The sequence below is a fragment of the Lactuca saligna genome, chromosome 5, assembly GCF_052625555.1.
Source record: "Lactuca saligna cultivar CGN05327 chromosome 5, ASM5262555v1, whole genome shotgun sequence".
Lineage (NCBI taxonomy): Eukaryota > Viridiplantae > Streptophyta > Magnoliopsida > Asterales > Asteraceae > Lactuca > Lactuca saligna.
Window position 1 is genome coordinate 161,830,784 of NC_136421.1, and position 27,063 is coordinate 161,857,846.

At 37.1% G+C, this 27,063-nt stretch overlaps 1 protein-coding gene across 2 annotated transcripts in view; it reads right to left on the minus strand.

The window, feature by feature from the left end:
• LOC144997049 (DUF21 domain-containing protein At4g14240-like) overlaps positions 1 to 18,357 on the minus strand; it is a 44,784-nt gene extending 26,427 nt beyond the window's left edge. The window contains exons 1-13 of one of the 2 annotated variants that reach the window (XM_078956866.1): positions 17,976 to 18,357; positions 17,448 to 17,524; positions 17,142 to 17,225; positions 16,919 to 17,032; positions 16,523 to 16,606; positions 16,325 to 16,396; positions 16,149 to 16,216; positions 15,586 to 15,673; positions 15,280 to 15,353; positions 14,720 to 15,002; positions 14,544 to 14,590; positions 14,386 to 14,461; positions 14,042 to 14,259 (exon numbers count right to left, since the gene is read on the minus strand). In XM_078956866.1, the coding sequence (XP_078812992.1) occupies positions 14,149 to 14,259; positions 14,386 to 14,461; positions 14,544 to 14,590; positions 14,720 to 15,002; positions 15,280 to 15,353; positions 15,586 to 15,673; positions 16,149 to 16,216; positions 16,325 to 16,396; positions 16,523 to 16,606; positions 16,919 to 17,032; positions 17,142 to 17,225; positions 17,448 to 17,524; positions 17,976 to 18,216 (1,419 nt within the window). In that variant the 5' untranslated portion in view covers positions 18,217 to 18,357 and the 3' untranslated portion in view covers positions 14,042 to 14,148. Of the gene's footprint in view, positions 1 to 14,041; positions 14,260 to 14,385; positions 14,462 to 14,543; positions 14,591 to 14,719; positions 15,003 to 15,279; positions 15,354 to 15,585; positions 15,674 to 16,148; positions 16,217 to 16,324; positions 16,397 to 16,522; positions 16,607 to 16,918; positions 17,033 to 17,141; positions 17,226 to 17,447; positions 17,525 to 17,975 lie in introns of those variants that run through there. The other variant, XM_078956865.1, reaches the window with a different exon arrangement.
• Between the last annotated feature and the right edge of the window lie 8,706 nt (positions 18,358 to 27,063).

Genomic DNA, 27,063 nt, shown 5'->3' on the forward strand with positions numbered 1-27,063 from the left:
AGAGTTGGGCCACATGAACCATGGATCATAAAACCCATGGGTATGGATTATGGGTGATACCCATGACCCTTGGAATCCTACATATAAATAGGTTACTCCATAGACAAAATCACCACTTCTTTTCTTAGAGAAATATGGAGGTGTTTTGGTGCATGGAATTCTCTCTCAAGAGCCACCTTTGTCCTAGGTGTGTTGTGATTCCATTTGAGGCATTTCATACCATTGGTGCTAAGCTCTTAAGGCCAAATACATCAAGACTTCAAGCCACATAAAAGGTATGTTTCCCTAACTAGTATATTATATGGTTTATGTCAAATGCATGCTAGTTATAGGTTTAATGCCTTGGAAACCATTTGCATGTATAATTAATGAAAACATAGATCCAAGGTATTTAGGGTTATATGTACACCATAGGATGTTGTATTATACCAAAACCCAACACAATCCTCATAAGCTGAAGCACAGAAAACAGGCACATAAGGCATCACTCCTAGATCCTTAGTCCTATACTAGCATGTTGTTCTACTGAAACTGTTAAACGTAACATAAACTTGTATGGGATAAGGTGCAGGACCCCGATATGTTGGGGAGAAGATGCCCAGAGGGTCATGGGGAGCACCGAAGTGGTGCTCAAGACGACCGAGAGGATTCAACAGGTTCGGAGTAGGCTTTAGACTGCTTAGAGTCGGCAGAAAAGTTGTGCCGACAAACACTGATCAGACCTGGAGTTCCAGGTCGGGGATATGGCTCTCCTGAAGGTGTCGCCTTGGAAGGGTGTCATCCGATTCAGAAAGCGGGGCAAGTTGGGCCCCAGGTACATTGGACCCTTCACGGTTCTGGCCCGGGTGGGCAAGGTGGTGTACCGGCTGGATCTACCAACCGAACTCAGTCAGATCCACAACACCTTCCCCATCTCGCAGCTGTGAAAATGCCTAGTGGACGACTCAGTGGTGGTGCCTTTGGAGGATATTCAGGGTGATGACAGCTAGAATTACATTGAGCGGCCAATAGCAATCCTCGACCGGAAGTCGAAGGATCTGAGGAACAAGAAGGTGGAGCTAGTAAAGGTGCAATGGCAGCAGCGGAAGGGTTCGGAGTGGACTTGGGAATTGGTAGAAGAGATGAGGGAGCACTATCTCGAGCTTTTCTAGGAGCGAGTGGCAGACTTCGAGGACGAAGTCTAAAATAAGTGGGGGAGATTTGTAGCACCTGGTTCCTGGTATGTATTTTAATCTAAGTATTTTTTTCATTTTTAGCTGGAACCCGGCAAGTTGCAGGCCCGACTCACCGAGTAGAGGCGCAATATCGAGCACGTTTAAGTTGGCGACTCGACGAGTCCATATCCTGCACTCGGCGAGTCCGCCTGTCTGGATGAAACCCTAACTTCAAGGGTTTGCACCCTATTTAAACCCCCTTATGCACCCCAAGCTCGCCCCGTTCACTCTCAGAGCACCCTTTGACAAACCCTAACCCTCCCCTTTGTGATTTGAGTGTTTGTGTGCTTTTCCTTGAAGTTTGAAGAAGAGAAGGAAGGAAGGACCAAGGAGAATGAGAAGTGCATGGATCTAGAATTCAATCCAGAGTCCATTAAGGTATATTTCGGATCTTTCCTGTTGCCATGATGATTTCCTTTTAGAAAGACCCATTTAAGCCATCTTTACCCATTTCCTAGCTTGATTGTAATGTTAAGATCATATTGAGTGGAATGGCCTTTGAATCTAGCTAGGTTTGAGCTTCAAGAGCCCAAATCTACTGCCTTTATGGGGCCATATTGCATGAAGGCCCTAGATCTACTCTTTTAGTGTGTTTTGAGCCTTAAATTCGTCATTGGTGTTTATCTACACGTAAAGTTGGAAACTTTACATGTTAATCGAGCCCAACGAACCTAGATCTATAGATGGAATGCACTGGGTTCAAGCTAAATCGAGTATATAGTGATTGCATGCATGCGACTCGGAAAGTCATTCTTCAGACTCGGTGAGTCAAGTCGCGAGTCCCCGGTTATCGACTTTTTTAGTTATGCTGAGTGGGATCAGTGAGCTATAAGCGGACTCAGTGAGTCGGAAGCCAAACTCAGTAATGGAGGTACTCAGCGAGTTAATGCCCTGACTCGACAAGTCCAAGGTAATCTTCTTACCTCAAGAACAGACTCGACGAGTTGTTCATAAAACTCGACGAGTCATAGACCAGAGTGTTCATCGGATGAAGATGAACTCGACGAGTTGTTCATACAACTCAACGAGTCGAATGAAGGACTATTGGATATCTGTATGGAAGGAGAACTCATCGAGTCAATGCCTAACTCGACGAGTAGGGTCAGGAGTGAGGACAACCGAATGAACAGGGACTCGACGAGAGTGAGGACAATCGAATGAACAGCCCAATTTTTAGGTCCAAAAAATTTCAATTTTAAAATCAATACTTTAAAAAGCATTGGTAAATAAACATTGTCTGATCAAGACATTCCACAATCATATATCATGTTTGAAAAACCAAATATGAAAATCAACTACATATAAGAGTACAAATCCCAGAACAATCTCGTAATGTGGAAAATAGTGCATGTGTATGATGTACCGCTACCGCGCCAGCTCCTTCCCCTTAGAAGAAGAGGTACCTGAAACCAAACTGAAAACTGTAAGCACAAAGCTTAGTGAGTTCCCCCAACATACTACATACCATACAATCATGTAAAATATAACACAATCATATAACATACCATACTTGTCAGGCAATTCTGGGGTGCCCGACCTACCCGGTACGGCCATTCTGGGGTGCCGACCTACCCGTGCGGCCATTCTGGGGTGCCGACCACCCTTTTGTCCTAACAACCGAACATTAGGGACTATTTCACCCCTACCACTACTACTATCACATATCAATACATAACATACTATCAGACCTATCTGGGGTGTTTGACTACCCTTCGGTCCTAACAACCGAACTCGGGGACTGTTCCCCTCCTACTACCCCTAACACATATCTCAGAACATGCTAGCATATATTCATGACATCACATACTGTCAGACGTATCTGGGGTGTCTGACTACCCTTCGGTCCTATCAACCGAACTCTACTACTATAATACCTCAAGCTAGCATATAACATATCAAGTAATAGCAAACCTAGATTATATCACAAAGACAATCATCTAACACACAACTCCTACTGGTGGGCCAGCATTGTGGCCGTAGACCCACCGCTATTGGAAGGTAACTCACCTCGAAGTAGCTACTGATCTGTGCGGGAACTGTCTGTCTGTCTGCTGCTGCTCCGGAAATCCTCCGGCTGCAATTCCCACGAAACACTCCATCAAACACTACTAACTATCCTTAGAGTAAAATAACCATTTTACCCCTAACCAAGTCAAAAGTCAAAGTCAAGGTCAACTTCTAATTGACCCGACTCGCCGAGTTGGCTCGCCAACTTGTCGAGTCCCTGTTCATTCGATTGTCCTCACTCCCGTCCCTACTCGTCGAGTTAGGCATTGACTCGATGAGTTCTCATTCCATACAGATATCCAATAGTCCTTCATTCGACTCGCCGAGTTGTATGAACAACTCGTCGAGTTCATCTTCATCCAATGAACACTCTGGTCTATGACTCGCCGAGTTTTATGAACAACTCGTCGAGTCTGTTCTTGAGGCAAGTAGATTGCCTTGGACTCGCCGAGTCAAGGCATTGACTCGCTGAGTACCTCCATTCATGAGTCTGTCTTCCGTCTCACTGAGTCTGCTTATAGCTCACTGATCCCACTCAACATAACTAAAAAAGGGGATAATCGGGGACTCGTGACTTGACTCGCCGAGTCCGAAGAATGACATGCCGAGTCGCATGCATGCAATCACTATATACTCGATTCAGCTTGAACCCAGTGCATTCCATCTGTAGATCTTGGTTCTTAGGGCTCGATTAACATGTAAAGTTTCCAACTTTACGTGTAGATAAACACCAATGACGAATTTAAGGCTCAAAACACACTAAAAGAGTAGATCTAGGGCCTTCATGCAATATGGCCCCATAAAGGCAGTAGATTTGGGCTCTTGAAGCTCAAACCTAGCTAGATTCAAAGGCCATTTCCACTCAATATGATCTTAATATTACAATCAAACTAGGAAATACGTAAAGATGGCTTAAATGGGGCTTTCTAAAAGGAAATCATCATGGCAACAGGAAAGATCTGAAATATACCTTAATGGAATCTGGATTGAGTTCTAGATCCTTGCACTTGTCCTTCCCCTTGGTCCTTCCTTCATTCTCTTCTTCAAACTTCAAGGAAAAGCACACAAACACTCAAATCACAAAGGGGAAGGTTAGGGTTTGTCAAAGGGTGCTCTGAGAGTGAAGGGGGCGAGCTTGAGGCGCATAAGGGGGTTTAAATAGGGTGCAAACTCTTGAAGTTAGGGTTTCATCGAGACAGGCGGACTCGCCGAGTCTAGGATATGGACTCGTCGAGTCGCCAACTCAAACGTGCTGGATATCGTGCCTCTAATCGGTGAGTCGGGCTTGCCACTCGCCGAGTTCTAGCTAAAAATGCAAAAATACTTAGATTAAAATACATACCAGGAACTAGGTGCTACAGCTAATCGGTCCTGCAAGTAGATTTCCAATCAGCCTCCTGTAACTTGAGCTCAATCAGTCTCCTACACCCCCGATTCATGGAAACTCAAGAGGAAGGTGTGTACCTGGTTCAGATCGCAATCGATTCATGGAAACCCGAGAGGGAGGTGTGTACCTGGTTCAGATCTCAATCGGATATCTGTCTTGAAAGATACAAGAAGATGAAATCATTCCGCCTTTATTTTTTGAACTAGCTTTTGTTTCCATATTTGGGACTCAGATTCATCATTGCCGAAGGTAGGTGAAATCCTTCCTTCTTTTTTTCACTTAAGTCATTTCAATTGTAGCATCAATTGTTTGTCGTTTGGTTTAGTTTGATGGCTGGGGTGGTTTAACTAATTCAACTTGCCTTTGGATGATTCAGGGATGAATTTGAACATCTTGTACTTTTGCAAGACAATTAAATAAAGATTTTATTAACCTTTTGTTTACTTATTTTATTGTAAAATAATCTAAAGTTCTTAAGTTATAATCTCACACACAGATTATTGTTTCCCGAACTCAGATTCATCATTTCCGAAGATGAAATCATTTCGCCTTTCTTTTCAACCTTTCTCTTAATATTGCAATCGGACATCCATCTTAAATGACACAGGAAGATCAAACTTGTTCTTCCTTTTATCAGAATACATTTCAAGCTGCTCTGAGACTGAGGCTTCCTTTAATTTCAAAAGATGGTGAGGTTCATACGGAAGAAATAGAGAAATGATTTTCTGAAGATGTGCAGGGATTGTTGGATGAAAGGTTTCAAATTCAGATGTATGAAGGTTTTTGCATGTTCTGTTAAATAAGGGTATTGTACTTGTTTATGATAGAATGTGTATTTATTTATGAACAGCAGTGTATTCATGTGTGAATTGTTGTATGTATTTATGAATTGTAGTGTTTTCATGTGAATGAGTGCATTTATTTATGATTAGAGGTATTCATTTTATGATAGAATGTGTATTAATTTATGAATAACAATGTATTCATTTGTGAATAGTAGTGTATTAATGTGTAAATGATTTTATTTATTTATGAATAATAGTGTATTCATGTGAATGAGTGTGTTTATTCATGTGAATGAATTATTTGTAATTTGATGTACATTCATTTGTGATTGGAGTAGTATTATGTTTTTTGAAGAAATATTTCGTTTGTGAATACAAGTGTATTGATTTGAGATTGAATTTCTATTCATTTTTTTTTTGAAAAACAAAAACGTGAAATAGGAGAAACTAATAATTTTTTTAAGATTTTTTTTTAGATTTTAAATAAATTTGACTAAAAACGTTTTTTATATACTATTAATAAAAAATTGAATATTTCTTTGTTTTTTTTTTTTTTGTAACTGATCCTAAATTTAAGGGAATTTGATTGAATTTTATTTTACTTTAATTTAATTAAAATGTACAGTTACTAATATGTCATTATATATTGATTGGTCCAGAACTGTTCTCGCGTTCTCAATCTTTTAGGTGTTCTCATTTGATCATCTCCTTATATATATATATATATATATATATATATATATATATATATATATATATATATATATATATATATATATATATATGTGTGTGTGTGTATATATAAGTCTTGAGGAACCATGTTGTAATTAGCCTTAACAATCAACAAGAAAGCACATATTAAACAATTTTTTTTATTCATAGCATAATACCCCACTAAGGCCGAAATCACTTTATGGGGGCAAGTTAGAACCGCAAACCCCTTCCATGGAGGACCTCAAGACCAAAAGCATCCTCAAAACTAAGTAGCTTGGTCGAAAACTACCGTAATGGATTAAGGTTTGGTCGTAAACTACCTTAAAGGAGCATAATTGGCCGAAAACTCCATAAAAGGCCACTAAGGCCGAAATCATACTAGGATATTTTATGGTTTGCGGTCTAGGATGTGAATAAGACAAGGGAAAATTGACTTTAGGATGTGATTTCACCCCATTTCCAATGTGGTCACAGTAAACCATGCAATAACCACCAAATAACAATGCATTAACCTCCGATAATCCAAATTGAAATATTTACAGTTTAGTTTCACAATGTGAATTTGAACTGATTGAGTTTTTTTTTTTTGACATTGTGAATGTTACAAATTGAAATATTTGCAGTTTAGATCCACAGTGTAAATCTAAACTAATCGAGTATTTTTTTAATCGGTGTTGATATTTATTAATAGAGTACAAAAAATCATATTTTTGGTATAATTAGTTTTTTTGGATAAAAATAAACTTAAATATTGAAAAAAAAATAACAAAATGAAGTAGGTTTTTCTTGAAAATAAGTTCATTTTTTTATATATCAACATGAATCTCTATGCAAAGAGGACGAAAAATTGTGAACGACGGTATATTCGATTTTTTTTCGATAAAAAACGTGGTGTAAAAAAATTTAAATGAAAAAAGAGATGGGTTTTTTGGCAAGAAGGTGGATTTTTGGTATAATTTAGTGTGTGTGTGTGCGTCCAATGTACAAGTGTACATCTATTTCCTTGGCCGTTGATCATTATGATTTTCGACGCTCACGATTGGTTTCTTGGTTCTTTGTTAATTATGGTTCTTTATTGAAACTTACCCTATATATATATATATATATATATATATATATATATATATATATATATATATATATATATATATACGTGTGTGTGTATGTTGGAGCTTGGGGCACTAAATGAATGTCCCCAAGTAAAGAGATAAAGATAGATGAAGAATATGTGTGTCATAGCATGTATTAAAGCATGCACACATATTAAGAGGGTGTAAAAGGTATGCGCAAGATACATGTAGCAGAGCATGTATGAATACCAAGAATATGTGGGTTTAAATGAGAAGGGTATTTGGTAAATACCTAAGAGATAGAAGATGATTATATGTAATATAATCATAAGAGTATGTAAGTATATCTAGCTATCATTAGTATTGTAGAATGCTATTTGGTACTAGACATAGATAAAGATTAAGTACTTAAGGAGTTAAGTACTAGTAGAGAAAGATTAGAAGGTCTCTTGATGAGACATATAGATAGATTGTCCAATGGACAAGTGTTATGTGATGAGTTGCATAACAAAGATAGATAAAGAAAGAAGGTTCTTACGGGAACAAGGATAAGGTTCCTACAGGAACAAGGGTATGGTTCCTTCAAGAACAAGAATAAGGTTCCTTCGAGAACAATAGTATGGTTCCTTTGGAAACAAGAGTAGGGTTCCTACAGGAACAAGAGTATGATTCATGCGGGAACAAGAGTATTTTTCCTTCGGGTACAAGAGTATGGTTCCTTAAGTAACAAGAGTAGGGTTCCATTGGAAACAAGAATATGGTTCCTTTGGGAACAATAGTAAAGTTCTTATGGTAACAAGAGTATGATTACTTCAAGGACAAGAGATAGAAGGTTCCTTCGGGGACGAGAGTAAGGTTCCTAAGGGGATGAAGAGTATGATTCCTTTGGGAATAGAGTAGAGGTTCTGATGGGGACAAGAGTATGATTCCTGCGAGAATGATATGATGGTTCCTTAGGGAACATAAAGAGATGATCCCTTTTGGGGATCTAGATAGATGATTCTAGCGAGAATCTAGATTGAGTATGGTTAGAAGAGATAGAGAAAGGTTCCTTGTGAGGAACAACATAAGTGAGTTCCTATGTGTGTGAATTGTACTGGTTTTAATCCTACTAACTTAGACACAAAGACGAAAACACAAAAATAAGTGTACCTATTGATTACCAATATAGTTCAAGCAAGTAGGGTATCAAACACAGGGAATGATAACAATTAAAATAAATACTAGTATTACGTAAATAAGACATGTAATTAAAATGGGGGGTTTTCTCTGGTTTTGCAAGACTAGAAACTTAAATAACTTCCTAAGTACTCAAGAAAAAGACAATTAACAACTAAGGAGAATCAAAAAGACAACTAGATTCAATTAATTTAAAAAGAGTTCTGTTTAGATTCGATTCACTTATTCCTATGGTTGATTTCGTGGCAAGTGATGTGGATTAATATGTCATTGGTTACCGATTTTTAATATGATTAGGTTCATGTTCACTATTACTAATCCTTTAGCAAATAAGTTAATTCAAACAATGGCCAGTTGATTAAACTAACAGATTTCCTAGTGTTCAATTCGAATCAAGCAAGACTTATAATATAGTTAATCAAATTGGTTGGTTTAATTAACTCATATGAGGTTGGTCATCACATATGCTCACACACTAACTTACTTATTTTCTAGTTAATCCTAGGTTCATGTTCACTAATACTAGGCATACAATCTTGTTTTCCCAAAACTATAAGATTCAAGCAATCAAGAGGATGTTCATGCAACTCAATTACTTAGTTATTAACAGAAAATATTTATTATTAGCATGCAAGGATCTTTTAACAAGCTTGTCAAGACAAATAACCAAATCAAATTAATCCAAGCCACTTAATCAAACCATATTTATAAGTTTATCTACTCTAAATAGAAGTATGAAACTTTTAGCTCATACCTACAGCAAATAGCATCCTAAAATCAAAATCTAATGATCCAAATATGGTTCACATAAAAGATTAAGATACGAGTAATGTTTGTTTGCCTTTGATCTCTTCAAAATTGCCTTCTAGGTTTAATTCTGGAAAACCAAAGCTTCTAAGAACACTTCTGGTCTCTCATAATCACCAAAAGCCTCTGGCATTCGTTAGGGTTTCGGGAGAAACCGATTTTATTTATATATTCCAAATTTCAAATCCAAATCATCGAGTTATTAGACCCAACTCGACGAGTTTTTTACTTAATACGTGTGTACAGAAAGGCATCCTTGTACTAGGAATCTTCCAGCAAACTCGTCGAGTTCTTCCTTAATTAAGCCTTCTTTCTTAATACTTCAATTTATAAGCTTCTAATTGCTAGTTCCGCTTCATTTTTCGCCTGAGCATGTCTTTAAAGATGAAAATGTAATTTTAACATAATTAAGTACCGTTTGTTTATAAATTGAGATGAAAATAGCAAAAAGTATTAAGATATTATATGAATTACATGACTGAATATACACATATCAAGTTCTTTGTAAGAACTTAGATGTAATCTATGGAGGATTAAGTGTAAGGAATCTGTGATGGATTCAAGAGTAAGAAGAAAGATTAAGGATCCACAAGGGATCATAAGATGGAGAAGCAGATTGGGAATAAGGCAGTCAAGAATAAGATAGACAACCAAACATATGATCATACCCGAAAGCAATAAATCAAACAAGAACCATGTAATAAGGCTTAGACCAAAAATTCCTAGTCTATCTCATTAAAACCATATATGACCCCTAGGGTATCACTCAATGATATGCCAATACTACCATTACCTTATCCAATCATGACACCTAACAATATCATCCAAAGAAAACAAGCAAGCCCCTACTAGTCAGGCATATAATGACACCAAGTGTCCTGCAAGTGTATACATAACAAGTACTATCTTAATCACTAGCATTTATGTGTACTCTATCGGTACCTATATCCTACCATACAAAGGATATACAATTTCACACTAAATATAGGGAGAAACTCACCTGAGCCAACAGAAGGAACTCAATAATGGTCTCCGAGGTGAAACAGTTGGCACAAACCTCCTAATATCAAATCTTCTAAGCAACACTACTACACTACTGACGTGAACTATGTGAGCTTGTCCCTCTCATGAATCCTACAACACATCAATAACCCCTAATTAGTTCATTCCTCAATTATTACTTAATAATACTTAATATTACACTTTATTACTACTTTTAAAATCGTTATAACAACCGGCTCACGAACCGATTTACCCCTTTCAACCCTAACACCATGAAAGGTTGATGTTAATTATTACAGAACATTCCCTTAAATTTCCATATTTGTAAAACACATGTTTTAATTATTTTTCCATTAAATTCTAATGATTTAACAATGAACTATAAAAATTGTCCCCATTCCTGCACCAATCAGCGAAAATGGTCATCAACACCCTAGAAGGGATAAGAATAATTCCTTTGAAAAATTGTGAGACAAACTAGACCCTTTCATATAAACTCATATTTGGATTCATGAAATTAAATTTTTCTAGATTTATTTACACATTTTATAAATTGACTAATAAAAACAACATTTTTGTGGACCAACCAATAAGAAATGCCAATTCCATCCAACTTAGGAATAGAATTGGATCAATCCCAATTTAGAAAAAAAAAAAAACTACATATTCTTACCAAAATTCAGATGGAAACCTTATGAAATATGGGGATACCTAGATTTAGTTATGATTTTTACAAAAAAGACCAAAGTGATCAGTGGAATTTTTGGACCTACATGCACTTACAACAATCCTTCCACATGTGTAGATGAAATCAGATGAAGCCCTTGGTACGTATGAAACTAGGCATCCATACCTTTCCAAGGACATATTTTTTATGCAATTTGGATCATCCAGTGATTTATTACGTTTATTGAAAGCTAAAGAACAATTTCAGAATTTTGCAAAACCAGTGAGCATGAGCTTACATTCCACTTAACTCATTAATTCCTTAATGGTTGAGTGCATAGACAACCAAAACAATGACATGTGAGCTTAAACTAACTATTTCCAATACCAAATAATAAATGACTTAATGGACTAAGAACTTGAACAAATAGACTTATAAACATTACGCTTCTTCACATTAAGCTCATAAGAAGAGGTTTAAGGGTTTGGTCTTCAACACCCATTAAGCACTTAATGAATTAGAAACAAGCTGAAAATTGAGGTTCTTGTCATCCTCCATGGATTGGTGGTAATAAGGTGGATCTTATCTCTCCAAACATGATCAAAAATTAACTCCAATCCACAATTCACACTCTTCACACCGATAACATAAGGGAATACTTTAAAACCACCTTAGGTACTTATCTCTCCAAACATGGTATTATTCACTAAATTTCATGTCCCTACACCCCACAAAAGAATGATGTCAAAAGAATCACCACATATTAGAGGTAGTCCACATCCTAATTTTTACCATACATGTCTCTAAATAACAATGAGGTGAAGTTATTCTTACTGCATGTTACCTCATAAACATGCTGCCATCAAAAGTCCTTCAATTTCGATCTCTAATTTTCTGTCCTAAAAAGGCATTCCCATTATTCCAAGTCTCATCACTTCCACCAAGTATCTTTGGGTGTAAGACATTTGTCCATTCTTATCGCTCGGGCCAATCCAAACTTGATCCTCATGCACACAAATGTGTATTTGTTGGCTACTTCTCAACACAAAAAGGATATAATTGTTTCTCACCAACCTTGCATCAAGTATTTGTCTCTAAGGATGCTACTTTTTTTCAAATCTAAACCCTACTTCAATAAGTCTCATCTTTAGGGGGGGGGGGGGGGGGGGGGAACCTAAATAAAGATGGGAACATGGATAGTTTTCTCAAATTTGATACTCCCCTGAAAAATCCACTAGATTCTATACCACCAATTGTGCCACCAATTCAACCCCTGTATGCAGCTTTAGAACCACTTCAAATCAACGATAATGCTTGTAACAAGTTAGTACATGTCCCAAATTTACTTGTTTATTCAAGGAGGCATCACCCTCACAGAGTATAGACATCAAAGACCCAAGATTGTCATGAATATGCTCTAGAAAACTTTCCGACACAGGTCATGCATTCTAATAATGAAGATCTTTCATCGATCTTAGGAAAGGTAATGTATAAAACATTTGATTTTCGGTTTCATGGCCTATGAAAACTTACATCCCACACACTAAGCATTTGTTACTAATATTGATCAAGTTAAGATTCCAAGCAGTGTAGAAGAAGCACTTATGTCTCCCAATTGGAAGACTGTAGTGCTAGAAGAAATAACAGCCCTCGAAGGAAATAAAACGTGGGAGGCCATTAATCTTCTGATTGGGAAGAAAACAGTTGGGTGTAAATGGTTGTTCACCACCAAATACAACAATATCATGAGTGTGAATAGGTATAAAGCACGACTTGTAGATAAAGGCTACACACAAACATATGGCATTAACTATCAAGAGACGTTTGCTCCGGTTGAAAAGCTCATTATTGTTCGACTTTTACTCTCTCTAACACCTAATCTTGATTGGCCTCTGATGCAACTGAATGTTAAAAATGCATTTCTGAATAGGGTACTTGGTGAAGAAGTTTATATGGAATTCCCCCCAAGATATGACAACCTAGAACCAAAGGTGTACATGTTGAAAAATCAGTTTACAGGCTAAAACAATCACCACACTCATGGTTTAGCCAATTCACTCAAAGGAGAGGATACAAGTATACGACCAAGGACAAGCAGATCACATTGTTTTTTTTAAACATTCAAATGACGGAAAACTTGCAATTCATTGTGTATGTCGATGTTATTATTATAACAAGTAATGATTCGGATGAAATTAACAAACTAAAGGCCTATCTTAGTTTGGAGTTTGAGATGAAAGACCTCAAACTACTTAAATATTGTCTAGGACTAGGAATGGAAGTTGCAAGAATTCAAAAAGGAAATATCCACTTCACAAAGAAAATATGTCATGGATTTACTAGCTAAGACAATAATGTTAGGATGCAAACCTGCTGACACCCCAATGGAAGCCAACAAAAAGCTATGAACTACAAAAGACGGTTAAGAGGTCAATAAAAAAGATATCGATAGTTAGTGGGAAAGCTCATCTATCTATCACACACTAGAATTGTTTCCTTGAAGTGTTTGCCGATGTTGATAAGGCAGGTGTTGTCAATGATAGGCGATCAACTAGTGGGTATTGTAGTTAAGTATAGGGAAACCTCGTAACATGTAGAAGCAAAAAGCAGTCAGTTGTATCACAAAGCATTTATTCTGAAGCAGTGTTGAATCTTGAATCTGAGTTCCAAGTTGTTGCTCATGGCATATGTGAAGGAATATGGATAAAGCGGCTAATGGAAGACTAACGGTTACCTTTTGAAGCACCAATTAAACTTTGTTGCAACAACAAGGCAACCCTAAGAATAGCTCATAACCCACTTCACGACAATAGAACCAAGCATGTAGAAGTTGATCTTTATTTTATAGATAAATATATAGAAGATTACGGAAGTGTTTACATGGTCTACTTACCCTCAAAACAACATATTGCCGATCTGTCGACTAAAAGTCTCCCAAGGAAGCTGTAAAACTTACTTGCAAGCTTGACATGATAAATATATACCTGCCAGCTTGAGGGGGGAGTGTTGTAGAATACAATATGTTATAGTTGGAATGCATATAATTAGGATTTGATATAGTTGTTATTAGGGAGCTGATTTTAATTGATTTACATTGATTATCTTGCCTTCTTTAGTGTTTAGATTGTATATAAGTATCGTTGTTGTTTATCAATAAACGACATAACAATATTTTCTCATTATTATAATGTAATATATACACACACACACACACACATATATATATATATATATATATATATATATATATATATATATATATATATACCACGCACACAAAAACTGTCTTTTACGAGGCTTTGACCAATTGACCATTTTATGTCTCTTTTCGAAGCAAAGGCTCAACGAGAGCCCTTTGCAACTTTGATGAAGTTGAATCACCATCACCCGACTTCTTTGGAGTGTGCCCTTGCTTATTTTGGGCTCCCTGATGTATTTAACAACATCAATATCAGCAAATTCGGGTTTAACCAAAACCAAGAAGATGAATATATATATATATATATATATATATATATATATATATATATATATATAAAGATGGATTTCTTACAGCAATAGAAGATAATCTCCGAAATGAGGGAGCACGGGCTACACATGAAGCAGCTGCAACTGCTGCTACACGTATCCTGTTGAAAGCAAATATTAGTGGGTTTTTTTATTTTCATCAAAAACAAAATAACATATTACAATTCTACAAATTTAATGTACCTTTTATGCACATCAATATATTCATCAGTCTCATCTACAATCTCTTCCTGCATTGATAGAAAATTTTACCATGTATTTAAAATTTAAAAAGCAGGTAGATACTTTAAAGTTTAAAGTTTAAACCACACATGGGTATTAAGCATTCAATTTATAGGTAAAGGAAGCAACAAAAGAACCTGAAGAAGTTCCTCAAATACATCTTCTAAAGTGATTATACCAATGACTTCACCTTCTTCAATGTCCTCAGTTAAATAAGACACTCCTTTAGTTCCAACATCCCCTAGCTTAGCAAAAATTCGTGGTTCCACATCAATTGCTACATTGTCACTCTGTTTTGGTTCTTCTTCAAGTGTAAAAGGTTTTTGACTTTTCCCTTTAGTTTTGACTACAGCTGCCATATGACTACTTCCCTTTTGGAACTCATTTAGTATGTCATATAGTGGCATGTCAGCTGGAACCCTATCAAAAAAAAAAAAAAAAAAAAAAAGAAGAATATAGTGATTGATTGATTGATTGATAAAAAAAGTAGTAGATTTTCGAAGTATGATGTCCGAATAAAAATAATTGAAAGTACAATGCTATAACTGGGTGTACTTTTCAAAGGAAAAAGTGTTGATAAGAAAAAGTTTGAAAGTACAAAGGAATGAAGGTAAGATGCTACAATAAATAAATAATGCATTTAGCTCTCTTTTTTCTGAGATCAAAAAGGGAAAATTGAAGAGAAGAACACGAAAACCTTGGAATTCTTCTAATGGAAACTGCACTTACTGTAGTCTCTGTTTCTGCTCTTACAGTAAGAAGACTTTTCACCTACACCTCAAACAATGATAAAATTAGGAGATGCCTACTTTCATTTATTTACATAACATTATAGTTTTAGTTTTTCATTTTTGTAAAAACATGTACTATCTAAATATAGCAGTGAAAGTTGATTTTTGTATACAAATGATGACATTGCTATATTAAATAAATGAATGAAAGTTTGTTGCTACTTTTGTTGCATTTAAATGATAATAATGATTAAAGGAGAGTGAGAAGTTACCAATAGAAGTCCAATAACATTTCTTGGGTTTCCAGAGTAAACAGGAACTCTGCTATGACCTCTTGCAAGAATCTTTCCCATTGCTTCCCTGACATATTCAAAACAGAAGGAAATCAATGCAGCATTTTTTTCATTTTTTTTTATATATATGAAAGTTTAATTGGTTTTTATTTTTGAATTTTGATAGAAAAATCGTATGAAAGCATCTACAAAGAGTACCAAATCATTTGGTTGAAGGGGATTGGTTTGTTTCTTGAAACTTGATTATTGAATATTATGTTATTTTGGAAGCCAACTTAGGATATATAAATATATATATATATATATATATATATATATATATATATATATATATATATATGTTATTGATTTTAGTTCAAAAGGTGTACAAGGGTAATTTAGTTATTCGATTTATCTTAAGTAGAACTCTAGCAAAGATTTGGAAAGGTAATGAGAAAAAATCTGCTGCCCTATTAATCATGCAAGCTTAATAATTGTCAAAAGAAGACAAAATGATAAGAAACAAATATAATAATGTACATGAACAAAAGTACAAAACTCACCAATCTAACTTTGAATTAACATCCAATGAAAAAGTTGACTCGATTGGTGTCATAGCCTCCTCTGCAGTCTGATCAGACAAATCAATGATCACTTTAAGAAAGTAATAATTTACACCATAAATATAAGAAAAAAGAAACACCAATGTTATAAACTGCAGGTTTATTTCATTTGATACCTTTTCAGTTAAATCAAGTGCTCCACTGATAATTGTAGTTTCATCATGAGTCAGTTCACCTCCCTTTCCTGCCTGCAATAGAATCAAGATGTTATTGATTGCATAAAAAGGATTCCAAAATAAAATTTCATAACTAAATTTCAGAAAAAGAAAAGTCTATATGCTTATATGCCACATGCTTAAAAGATTAGAATTAACCTCTAGGCCATGGATGGAAACAAGAGCTTTCAACTGAGCTCTTCTAAATAAAGCATCATTATGTCCCAATACCAAATCAAGAATCTGGAATCACAAAATACTTTAAAACATAATAAAACTAGAATGTATATATTTAACATAGCAACATACTTCAATTTTTGGGTTTATTACAGCATCCTGCTTTTGTTTCTTTATGTTACAGCATTGTACTTCCAATTTGATTCTTATTATTTATAAAGGCATTGTGATATGAAAAGCATACCCAAATAGTCACATATAATTGGATAATTTTTTCATATTGCAATGCTTTAATAGGAAGAAATGAAAGTAGGAAGCTATAATGAACATATAAATGAAAGTACATTGTAATTTCTTGCCTTTAAACCTAAAATTTACCTTGCTTATAGGGTAAGCAATTGGATAGCAAATTATCATCAAAATACGTACAAGCCAGATAAAGCTAGAACCTATGGCAAGTCCATATCTGGTACACAATGCTTGTGGAATCACCTGTTAATGAAAAATAAATTGTAAAAAAAGTTATACTTATACATATACATGATTCATGAAGAAGAAGAAGAAGAAAGAAAGAAGCCAAAATCTGAATTTTCTAAGTTACCTCTCCAAAAAGTAGGACAAAAGTTACAGAAAGCACGATTGCAACAGCTTGATTGAAAATCTTGTCCAAGTATATTGGTAGGGCCTGAAGATTTGCAATAGAATAAAACATTTACATCAAAAAGGATCTTGTGAAAAATATAATAATAGTTAATAACAAACTTTACAAGGATTTGCTTGTTTAAAAACTTTGATGTGTGTACTTTTGTCAAATGGTTATTAAATGTTAAATTAACAAACCACATCTTTTGAGAAAAAAAGGATTGATCTAATTCTAAAAACACCATTTTAAATCTTAATGCATTACCTCCATGGAAGCTGCATTGCATAAAAGCAATGTTACAAGAAGTTGGTGTTGTTTCTGAACCACTGGAAATATGACAGCTGGAGAAGATAATGTTGCATAAAACCAATATGAGAGGTCAATGAATACCATTGCCATGTAAGGAAACAGTTTCTACAGCTTTTGAGCACTCTAAAAAAGATCATAAATGCTGATATAAAAAAGCATATTTAAGCAAAAAAAAAAAAAAATGTCGATGTTTCTCTGCTCGACTAGAAATCATTGACTTGAAATTGAAAATGGTCAGATACATCAAATCATATTTGAATAGAACCACAGTTGATGTGATCCATGTAGAGATTAATCCTAGTCAAAACCTTCGTTTACAAGTTAAATTGACTCCGTATACAAATTGGGACCCCAAATAGAGTTGTAAGGTCAAAAAAGCATCAAGAAATTGGAAGAAGGAAACCATACATTCAAAATAGGCATCAATCACGTTAACTAGATAAAGAAGTTGAAGAATTAAGTGCGAATTAATAAATCAAAAACCTGCTTGTTTTTTCTCGACCGGAGTGCCGCTGCGCTGGAGGATTTCGAGCTCGACGAGACCTAGAGACATCAATCCTAGGGTAAGGCCGGACATGATCCCGGCAAAGATGACTAGAAAACACGAGATGCCAACGTAAACGTAGAACATCGCCGATCCGAATTCAATTTCTGCTCCTAACATCGAATTGCTACTGGGACTCGTCACCATTCGTATCAACTGTACTGCGTTTATAAAATGCATCCTGTACAAGAAACAATGGCGACTTGCTGATTCTCTGGCAACTCTTTTTATATTCAGCAACAACTCTTTCTAGAGAAGTATTCAACGCAAGTGATATCAAAATATCTCTCGCTCTCTCTGTTCAATAAACAACTCTTGATAGTTAAATAAGTAACTAACAGAACCGAGGTGGCTGATTGATAATTTTAAAATATATCTTGTAACAGGTCAATGTAAAATATATGGTTTTTTTTTTTGGAAAATGCATCTCTTTTATATGTTACAACACCTATATTTTATATTTTAAAACACCTGTATTTTATTTATTAATATTATGTCATTGACACCCTACAAACTTATATTTTTGTTTTAAAAAATTCTTAATATTGTTTTTGGTAGTTTATAAGTTCATTTTCTTATATTAAGAAAAACTAAGGGATAACTGGTTTACCCTTGCATTGTCGTCAATCATATAGTCACATCAACACTTTCATTTCTCCTTCAATCGACTACGGCATTCTCCTTAAGGATGAGCGTAGGCGAGTAACGCCCTAATTGTCTGGAACAAAAACCGACGGTTACTGTATGTGGAAGGAATCTAACTAAGATTTGGAATTTTAACTTTCATAAATGGTGAAACTAGCTACCTCCAACAGTTAGTGGTTTTACTTTCCTTATGATGATTTCTTGGAATCTTCAATTTGTAGGAATTGTGAACATATTGACAATTTGACTAGGTGTGCATGTCACATCCCGAATCCCGAGGTACCAATCTATATATTTATTAATTCGATCATTGAGGATTTCTGACTTATGCGGGGCGTACTAACCATATATGTCGAGCTTAAGTCTTTAAATGAGTTGGGATGGAGGCAACATATGTTGGGTGTACAAGGGAGTACGTTGAGACGAGGTCGATCAGATAGTCATGGGGAGCATTGAGATAGTGCTCAAGACAGCCGAGCTTATCCAGCAAGCTAGACAGAGATTCCAGAAGAGTTATGCGGATCAGCGACACTCTCAGCTAGAGTTTTAGGTTGGATATTTGGTGCTTCTAAAGGGATCACCCTGGAAGGGTGTTATCCGCTTCAAGAAGTAGGGCAAGTTGGGCCCCAGGTTTATTGGCCCTTTCAGAATGTTGGCTCGTGTAGGCAAGGTAGCTTACTAGCTGGAGCTACCTGAGGAGTTAAGTCAGATTCATGATACCTTCCATGTTTCCCAGTTGAGGAAGTGTATAGCTGATGAGACAGTTGTGGTTCCTTTGGAGGACATTCAGGTCGATGATCATCTGAATTACATCGAGAGGCTAGTGGCGATTCTGGATAGGAGAGTGAAGACCTTGAGGAACAAGGTAGTGAACTTGGTTAAAGTTCAGTGGTAACACCGAAAAGGCTCAGAGTGGACTTGGGAGCCTGAGACTGAGATGCACGAGCACTACCCTAATCTATTTTCTGAGGCTAACTTCGAGGGTGAACTTTGATTCTAGTAGGGGAGAATTGTCACATCTCAAATCCCAAGGTACCAGTCTATTTATTTATTAATTCGAGCATTGAGAATTTCTTACTTATACGGGGTGTACTAGCCATGTACACCAGGTGTAAGTCTTTAAATGAGCCAGGACGGAGGCAGTGTATGATGGGTGTACGAGGGAGTACGATGGGCGTACAATCGCTAATGCCAAACCCTAAATTTTAGGGTTTCACCCCTATTTAAACATATTATCTCACCCTTGAACCTCCCATGATCATCCTTCATTCCTTTTTAAACCCTAATATCGAACCCTAACATTGAGAGTGAAGATCTTGGAGCCTTTTTGGTAACTTTATGCATTTTTGTTGAGGAAGAAGATCACTGAAGAAAGTGGTGTTGCACAAGCTTGTGGATCTATAAACTACCTCACTTTATGCATATTTTGAAGGTATAAAGTCCATACCTTGCTAACGTTCTTTGTAGATCTCTTTAGATGGAGTTTTATGAGCTTTTTGTCCCAAAGCTTGGACCTTTGTGAGTATGGGGTACTCTAGACCATATTGGTTGTCCTTTTAGATGTATTAGAGTGCTTAGATTCATAAAAATGGTTGCTTGATTGTTTCCTTTGGCCCATGCACGAGTTAAGCAACTTAGAGTGTTGTAGAAGTTAAGGTTTTGTGTATCGTGCCCTATCTAGCCATGCAAAGGCTTAAAGTCAGTAATGTTATGGGTTAAGGCATTCTATATTAGTCTGATCTGAAGTTGGGATAATTTTCTTAAAGGATTAAGAGATAAAAGTTGGGACTTGGGACCAGGCAGAGTACGTTGGGCATACTCATGGCTACGCCTATGTAGCCAAGCCCGTCGTCGATGATTGTTGAGTCGAGTTGTACACCCCGCATAGGAAGTATACATCCCACATAGGGACGAGAAGGTGGACTTTTTGACTTTTGCTGACTTTTGACTTTTGGTCAAAAGATTTCGGGGTTTTGGACCATGGAAGGGCAAAATGACCTTTTGGCCTTCAGGGGCATAATTATGGGATTAGACCTATGAGTCGAGTTATAATCTTAATTAACTAGGGTTACTTGTTGTGTTTATTAGGTAGAGACTAGTTCTGGTAGTTTGGGAGTGAGACTTACCAGTCATCAGTATCAGGTGAGTCTCCTCACTTATTCTTACATGTGTAGTAGAATAGTGTTGTGTATGAAAATATGGTTTATACTTTGCTTTTCTAGGCAATTGGGTTTCCAGTCATTTAATATGTATTTTTTGTGGTTGTGTACGGTTAGACAGGTGTGTGCGGCTGTACACTCATGGACTGTTAGTGTTCATATAAATAGATGTTAGGTGGGTGAGGAGTGCATGGCCTAGGAGCTTAAGTGTGTGAAATCAAAGGCATTCTAGAGAGAGAGAAACTAGAGTGAAGAAGAGTGTGTGTGAGAGAATCTATTGTAAGGAACTTCATTCATATCATCAATACAATCAAGATTCTTATTATTTTTCTTCTCCTTCTCTTATTGTGATCTGACATCATCCGTTTGATTGGGATTTCGCACCATCAATTGGATCTGATTGATACACAAGCAATTTGGGGACTTACAATTGGTATCAGAGTTTGGATTGTATCAATCAATTTTGTCAGATCTGGAGCTTATTTAATCTTATTTTAAAAAGATTTTTGCGTTTTTGGATAGATCTCTAAAAATAAGGGGGTTTCTTCTTTGCATTTTTCATAAAAACGAGTTTTTGATCGAGTTTTGGAGCAAAAAGGGGTGGAAAAACATCGTTTTTTCGTGAATCTGTTGAAGGTGTGCGGCCAGTTGAAGGTGTACGGCTCGAGTGTGCGGCTAGGAGTGTGAGGCTCGAACGTGTGCATTCTCGGTGTGTGCGGCTAGGTGTACGTCTCGGCTCACGGCTCGGCAAGACTCAGCTTTGTGAGTCCTATACTTAAAAAGAAGGACCTTTGGGGGGTGCCAGCTTCATCAAACACGTCTCTTACCAGTTGAGCTACAAGGCAATTCGTTCAAGATCTCGCTCGTTTTTATTTTATACACTTCGCAACAACAACAAATAATCAAAAGAAATTTTGGAGGTGCCAAAAATCGAACCCTGGTCACCTGATAAACAAGTCCAATGCCTTACCATCTCATCCGCCTTGCTGGATGTTGCTTTCCTCCCAAATTTAATTCAAAAGGACTCTCTTTCGGTTCCTAATTTCGCATTTTTGACATATTTTACTCAAAAATCAATTTCCTTTATTTTCAAATTTCATTTTCAACCAAAATTTTAGATTTTAATTTTTAACTTTTATTTATTTTACTTTTTACTTAATATTTTGACTTTGACTTTTAAATTTTGACCTTTGACTTTAAATTTTGACTTTCTCGTTTGACTTTAAAATTTTCAAATTTAGCTTTTCGGTTTGAATTTTAAGGTTAACCTTTTAAATTTGACTTTTAGGGTTGACTTTTGATTTTTTAGTCAAAGGGCATATTTTTTTAAAAAAATGGGTTCCTCATCCATTCCGGTAAATGAAGTTTCATGTACTCCATCTTGTGAAGCTACGATTAAATTTCTTCGCAAACAAATTGATTTGTTAAAAAGGGAAAATGAGGACCTTAAATATGAAGGTTATACTCTAAGGAAAGTCAAAAACCCTTAAAAGTACAACTAGAGGTCAAAACTAAGGATTTTAGAAAACTTCAAGAGAAATTTAGCAATAAATGTGAAAATTTTGACTATATTAAGAGACAAATTGTTTATGTGACTGCCGAGCTTGACACGTTAAAAAACAAATTTGAAAATGCAGATTTTAATTTTAGAAAATATGATGTGTCAAGTGAGGTAGTTGCCTCGATGATTGAGAAGCAATTAAAATTCAAAGATAATCAAAACAAGGGTCTAGGGTATCACAGTGTTCCACCGCCTTTTAATGACAACTATAACCAACCCCTTGAGACCAATGATGAAGAAATGTTTGTCAGTATGGCCAAACCCCTACTCCAACTTCAGTTAAGACTGAACAATTAGGGCCAACTGAGGGTGTTGAGGTGAAGAATACTGATGTTTCTACTTCCCGTGCAGGTAAAGTAGCGGAATATGAGAACAAGGAGAATACTACTGAACAAACAAATGTCTCCTTGAACTCTGAATTTGCTGCTTCTAACTCAGTAACTTCTAAACCTTCTGTTGAGAAATACAAGCCACCAAAACAAGCGAAACCGACGGCTTGCTGTAATTGTGCTTGTAGGAACAACAAGAGACAAGGCATGGACATGCCACCAGGGGCAGGAAGAAACAACTTCCCAATGAAGAAAAAGACTTGTTTTCACTGTGGAACACCTGGACACATTGCCAGAAATCGTCCTAATCGCACATACGTTCCCTACTGTAACATCCCGAGTTCAGGAGTGCAAGTTCAGGGTTCAAAGTGTAAATGTGAAAGGGCAACTCGGCGAGTCCATGGGTGGACTCGGCGAGTAGGGTCGCGATGCTGGTCGAGTGATAAGTGACCAACTCGGCGAGTCTCAAGGGTGGACTCGGCGAGTTGGTGCTATATGGAGAAAACCCGAATCCCGGGGATTTAGCCCTATATAATGAACATAAAACCCTCTCCCTAGCCTCTTTACCCTCTCTTGAAGTCCAGAAAACCCTTATGTATGTTTGTGAGAGTTTTTAGAGCAATTGAACCTTGGAGAAGAGATTTTGGAAGAGATCTTGGAGAGTTAGGAGGCTTGGAGCAAGGGGCTTTGCTAGGATTCAGATTTCTCTTCTGTTGGAGCTTCCTTTTGAGGTATTATTTTGTTGCTTGGGCTATTATTCATCTAGATTCATCATTTTGGAGTATTTGGAAAGAATAGCTTGTGATATTTCGCGTTTGGAGGTTAGATCTGGGGTTGCTACCTCAGATTTGGAATGAAGAAGGTCTAAAGTGCATTAAAGTCCCTGTTCTTGAGTGATTGGTGAAGCCATCTTGTCCCAAACCCTAACCCTAGAGAGTTATATGCTTAGATCTCTTTGGATTCACGTAAAGTTTGCCACTTTACGTGATGGATAGGTTGTATAAGGGTAGATCTATGTTTTGGATCATCTGCATGGCCTGGAAAGCTTCTGTATGAATTAAGATCTAGGGGTACTCGGCGAGTCACAAGGGTGTAATCGGCAAGTTGCTTGAAGGTGGGCAGGAACTCGGCGATTTGGAAGAACAACTCGGCGAGTTGGTTGAAGATAGCCTTGGACTCGGCGAGTCTATTCTTGGACTCGACGAGTCTGGTCTTGAGGTCCTAGCCTTTTTTGGTTAAGCTAAGAATCGGTGAGTCAAGGGATGACTCAGTGAATTGAGAGGGGATTTTCAGAGTTGAGGGACTCGGCGAGTCATCGGGCTGACTCGACGAGTACGGCCAGTCATGAATTTTTGACTGAGAACTTTGACTTTGTCAAGAGTTGACCAGTTGACTTCCAACGACATTTTGGTAATTATTGGTATTTATTAGATTCGGTCTTTTGGTAGTATCAGGGGCGGAGTTCGTGTCGAAGGTTGGAGCAGCGTGATCTTATCTTTTCAGTCAGCAGTTGCAAGGTGAGTTATCCTCACTATATCAACAGGGTCTAAGGCACCAAGGTCGGCCCTTTATCGGATTGTAATCCGGGTATCTTGTTATGTTGTTGCTTTGCTATGTTTGCATCCCGGTAGTTAGGATGGTATATGTTAGAGACCTGGTTAAGGTCGGTATCCTGGTATATAGGATGATGCTATGCTAGTGACCGGTTAGGTCGGTATTCTGTTTAGAGCATGTTATGTTATGTGATCTGCTAGATTGGTTTGATTGGATGTGAATTGTTATATGATTGTATGTTTATGTGCACATGGTTGTTTGACTGGGGTTAGGTTGAGGCGGGTCCTGCTTTGTATTGTAGGCCAACATACCCAGGGCGGACCGGTTATCCCGAAGGCCCAACGAGCGGTCCAGATAGCCTGTAGGCCCACGAGGGCGAACCAGACGTGCCAAGGCTCGGAGAGTGGACCAGGCCAACTGAAGGCCCGATACGGGCAGACCAATCATACTGTAGACTCAGAGAGTGGACCAGGTGGGTTGAAGGCCCGATGCGGGCGGACCAACCACGATGCAGACTCAAAGGATATGGCTAGACTCGGAGGGTGGACCAGGTGGACTGAAGGCCCGGTGCGGCGGACCAGTCACACAGTAGACCCAAAGTGCATGGTTGTTCTATTGGGTTATGTTATGTTATGCGTGGTATATGTGGTTGGTATTTTGGGGGTATCTCACTAAACTTTCGGGATTACAGTTGTGGTTTAATGTTTTTCAGGTACTTCCGGAGACCGTGGCAAGGCGAAGGCGTGATCGTACCGCTCCTCATGTTTATGTTTCATGTTATGGTTCTGGGCATACTATGATAATAAATGTATTGAAAACCTTTTTGTAATAACTTAATGAAATTGGTATGCTTTTGAAAAGTTTAAATTAGCTTGAATTTTAGAGTGTTACACCTACGATGCACAGGGGTGGCAGAACGCGCCAAGAGGAAAATACTTTAAAAGAAACCCTTCGAGGCCACGTTCAAACAATGATAACTGAAATGCCAAGAAGGACAAGAATCCAACTCCCAAGAACAAGAAGGGAATGCCGGCCAAGAAGAAAAATCCAAGAGATGCTCTCGAGAAGCCAAAATCAAAATCATCTTGGAAGTTGACTTCGAGTTCAAAATCAAGTGTCGATGCACCCATCGGATCGAAAAACAAATGGGTCAAACCTAACTACAAATGGGTTCCAAAGGTTCAATCTCCCAAATCAAGTAATAACTCTAACGTTTCTACATCTTCTGTTTGTGATAAGCAGGATATGTCATGGGAGAGAGTATCGTGCAAGGATGAAAAAGGTCGACCCAGTTTCAAAATGGACTGGGTTCCAAAGACCAACTGATCCCGCTCTATGTCGGAGCAACTATGGAGACATATCATCAAATTTCAGTTTGTAGATAGTGGTTGTTCCAGGCACATGATAGGAGGCATCTCTCAATTGTGCAACACTCAGAACTTTGTTTGAGAGTATGTGTCATTTGCAGGAAAGGAAGAAAGGAGGGGATCACACATTGGGGTTTGTGCTTAACGAAGTGAAGAATTTTTGGATCTATTCTGAGATTGTGCGTGTTGTTCTCAGACCTCCTAGATGCAAATTCAATCAGTGAATTATGGTTTGCGTTTTCTTCTTTATACTCCTAAGTTGATCTAACACTGTTTCGATTTAAAGACAATTTTTCAATCTTTTATATTTTTCGTTTGTAAGTATTGTTTGGGAAGTGATATCAATAAGTGATAACGGGTAATATGAGTATGTGTATAGTACCAAAGCTGAATTGTCTAAGCTCAGTGTTCGATGCGCTGGTAGGCACGAAGGATTTAAATGGACTTGACTAGGCAAAGATGAACTTAAGAAATCAAATGACTTGACAAATCTTGACCTAGATAGATTCGTTTATCCTGACAATACGATGCTTGGATAGGTTGAGCAGGGAGATATACATGAGAATCCACTAGTCACATTAAAGGAACCCGTATCTAGAACTGTGGTTTAACTTTTCCTTGATGTACAGACTTTGTCCTTAATTCTGATATTGACGGGGCGACTGGGGAATTCCGATAAATTAGGTCTGTAGAAAGTTATTTTCTTTCTTTCTTTCTTTCTTTCTTTCTATTAGTCATATGTTGCCTCCTCTCTGTGATTTACATCCGACCTGGACTGCAACATATGCAACTCTATCTCTCTACATCTTCTATCTATGCAATTCTTTCTGCCTGTTAGCCATATGATGTCTCATTCGCGTGATTAATAATCTGACCTGGTACACATCATATGCAACCTTCTGCTTCTTAATCCCTCTGAAATTCTAGTTAGTCATATGTTTCACCCTCTGCGTGATTGGAAGAGATCCGACTTGGGTGTACAATATATGCAATCTAAATCAATTCTCTCTCCTAATAATTGTTTGCTCACCTAAAGTAAGGAGTATCTTGGAAGTCCTTAATTATTAGGGTATATCAGGAAGCGAGAAACACGTTCTAGTACAATTAAATTTGAACAATTATAGCTTGTCTGTAGATCTCGCTGCTCAATTTAGGTGGACAACAATATCACTGGTTGTTGTCAGTTGAATGGTGATTAGGAAGTTTATCTAGGAATATAGGATCAAATTGTCTTGTCACTTATAACATGTCCAAAATTTGTTACAATTTTTTGTGCTTAAGTGGACCACAATACCGACGATTGGCCAGATCTATTCATGAAAGGGGAGGTACCGATAAATGGATTAAGGTTGTCTAACAACTTTGATCCCAAATATTTTTGTTTTTGTTAAATTTGTCCATGGTTTTCCTCT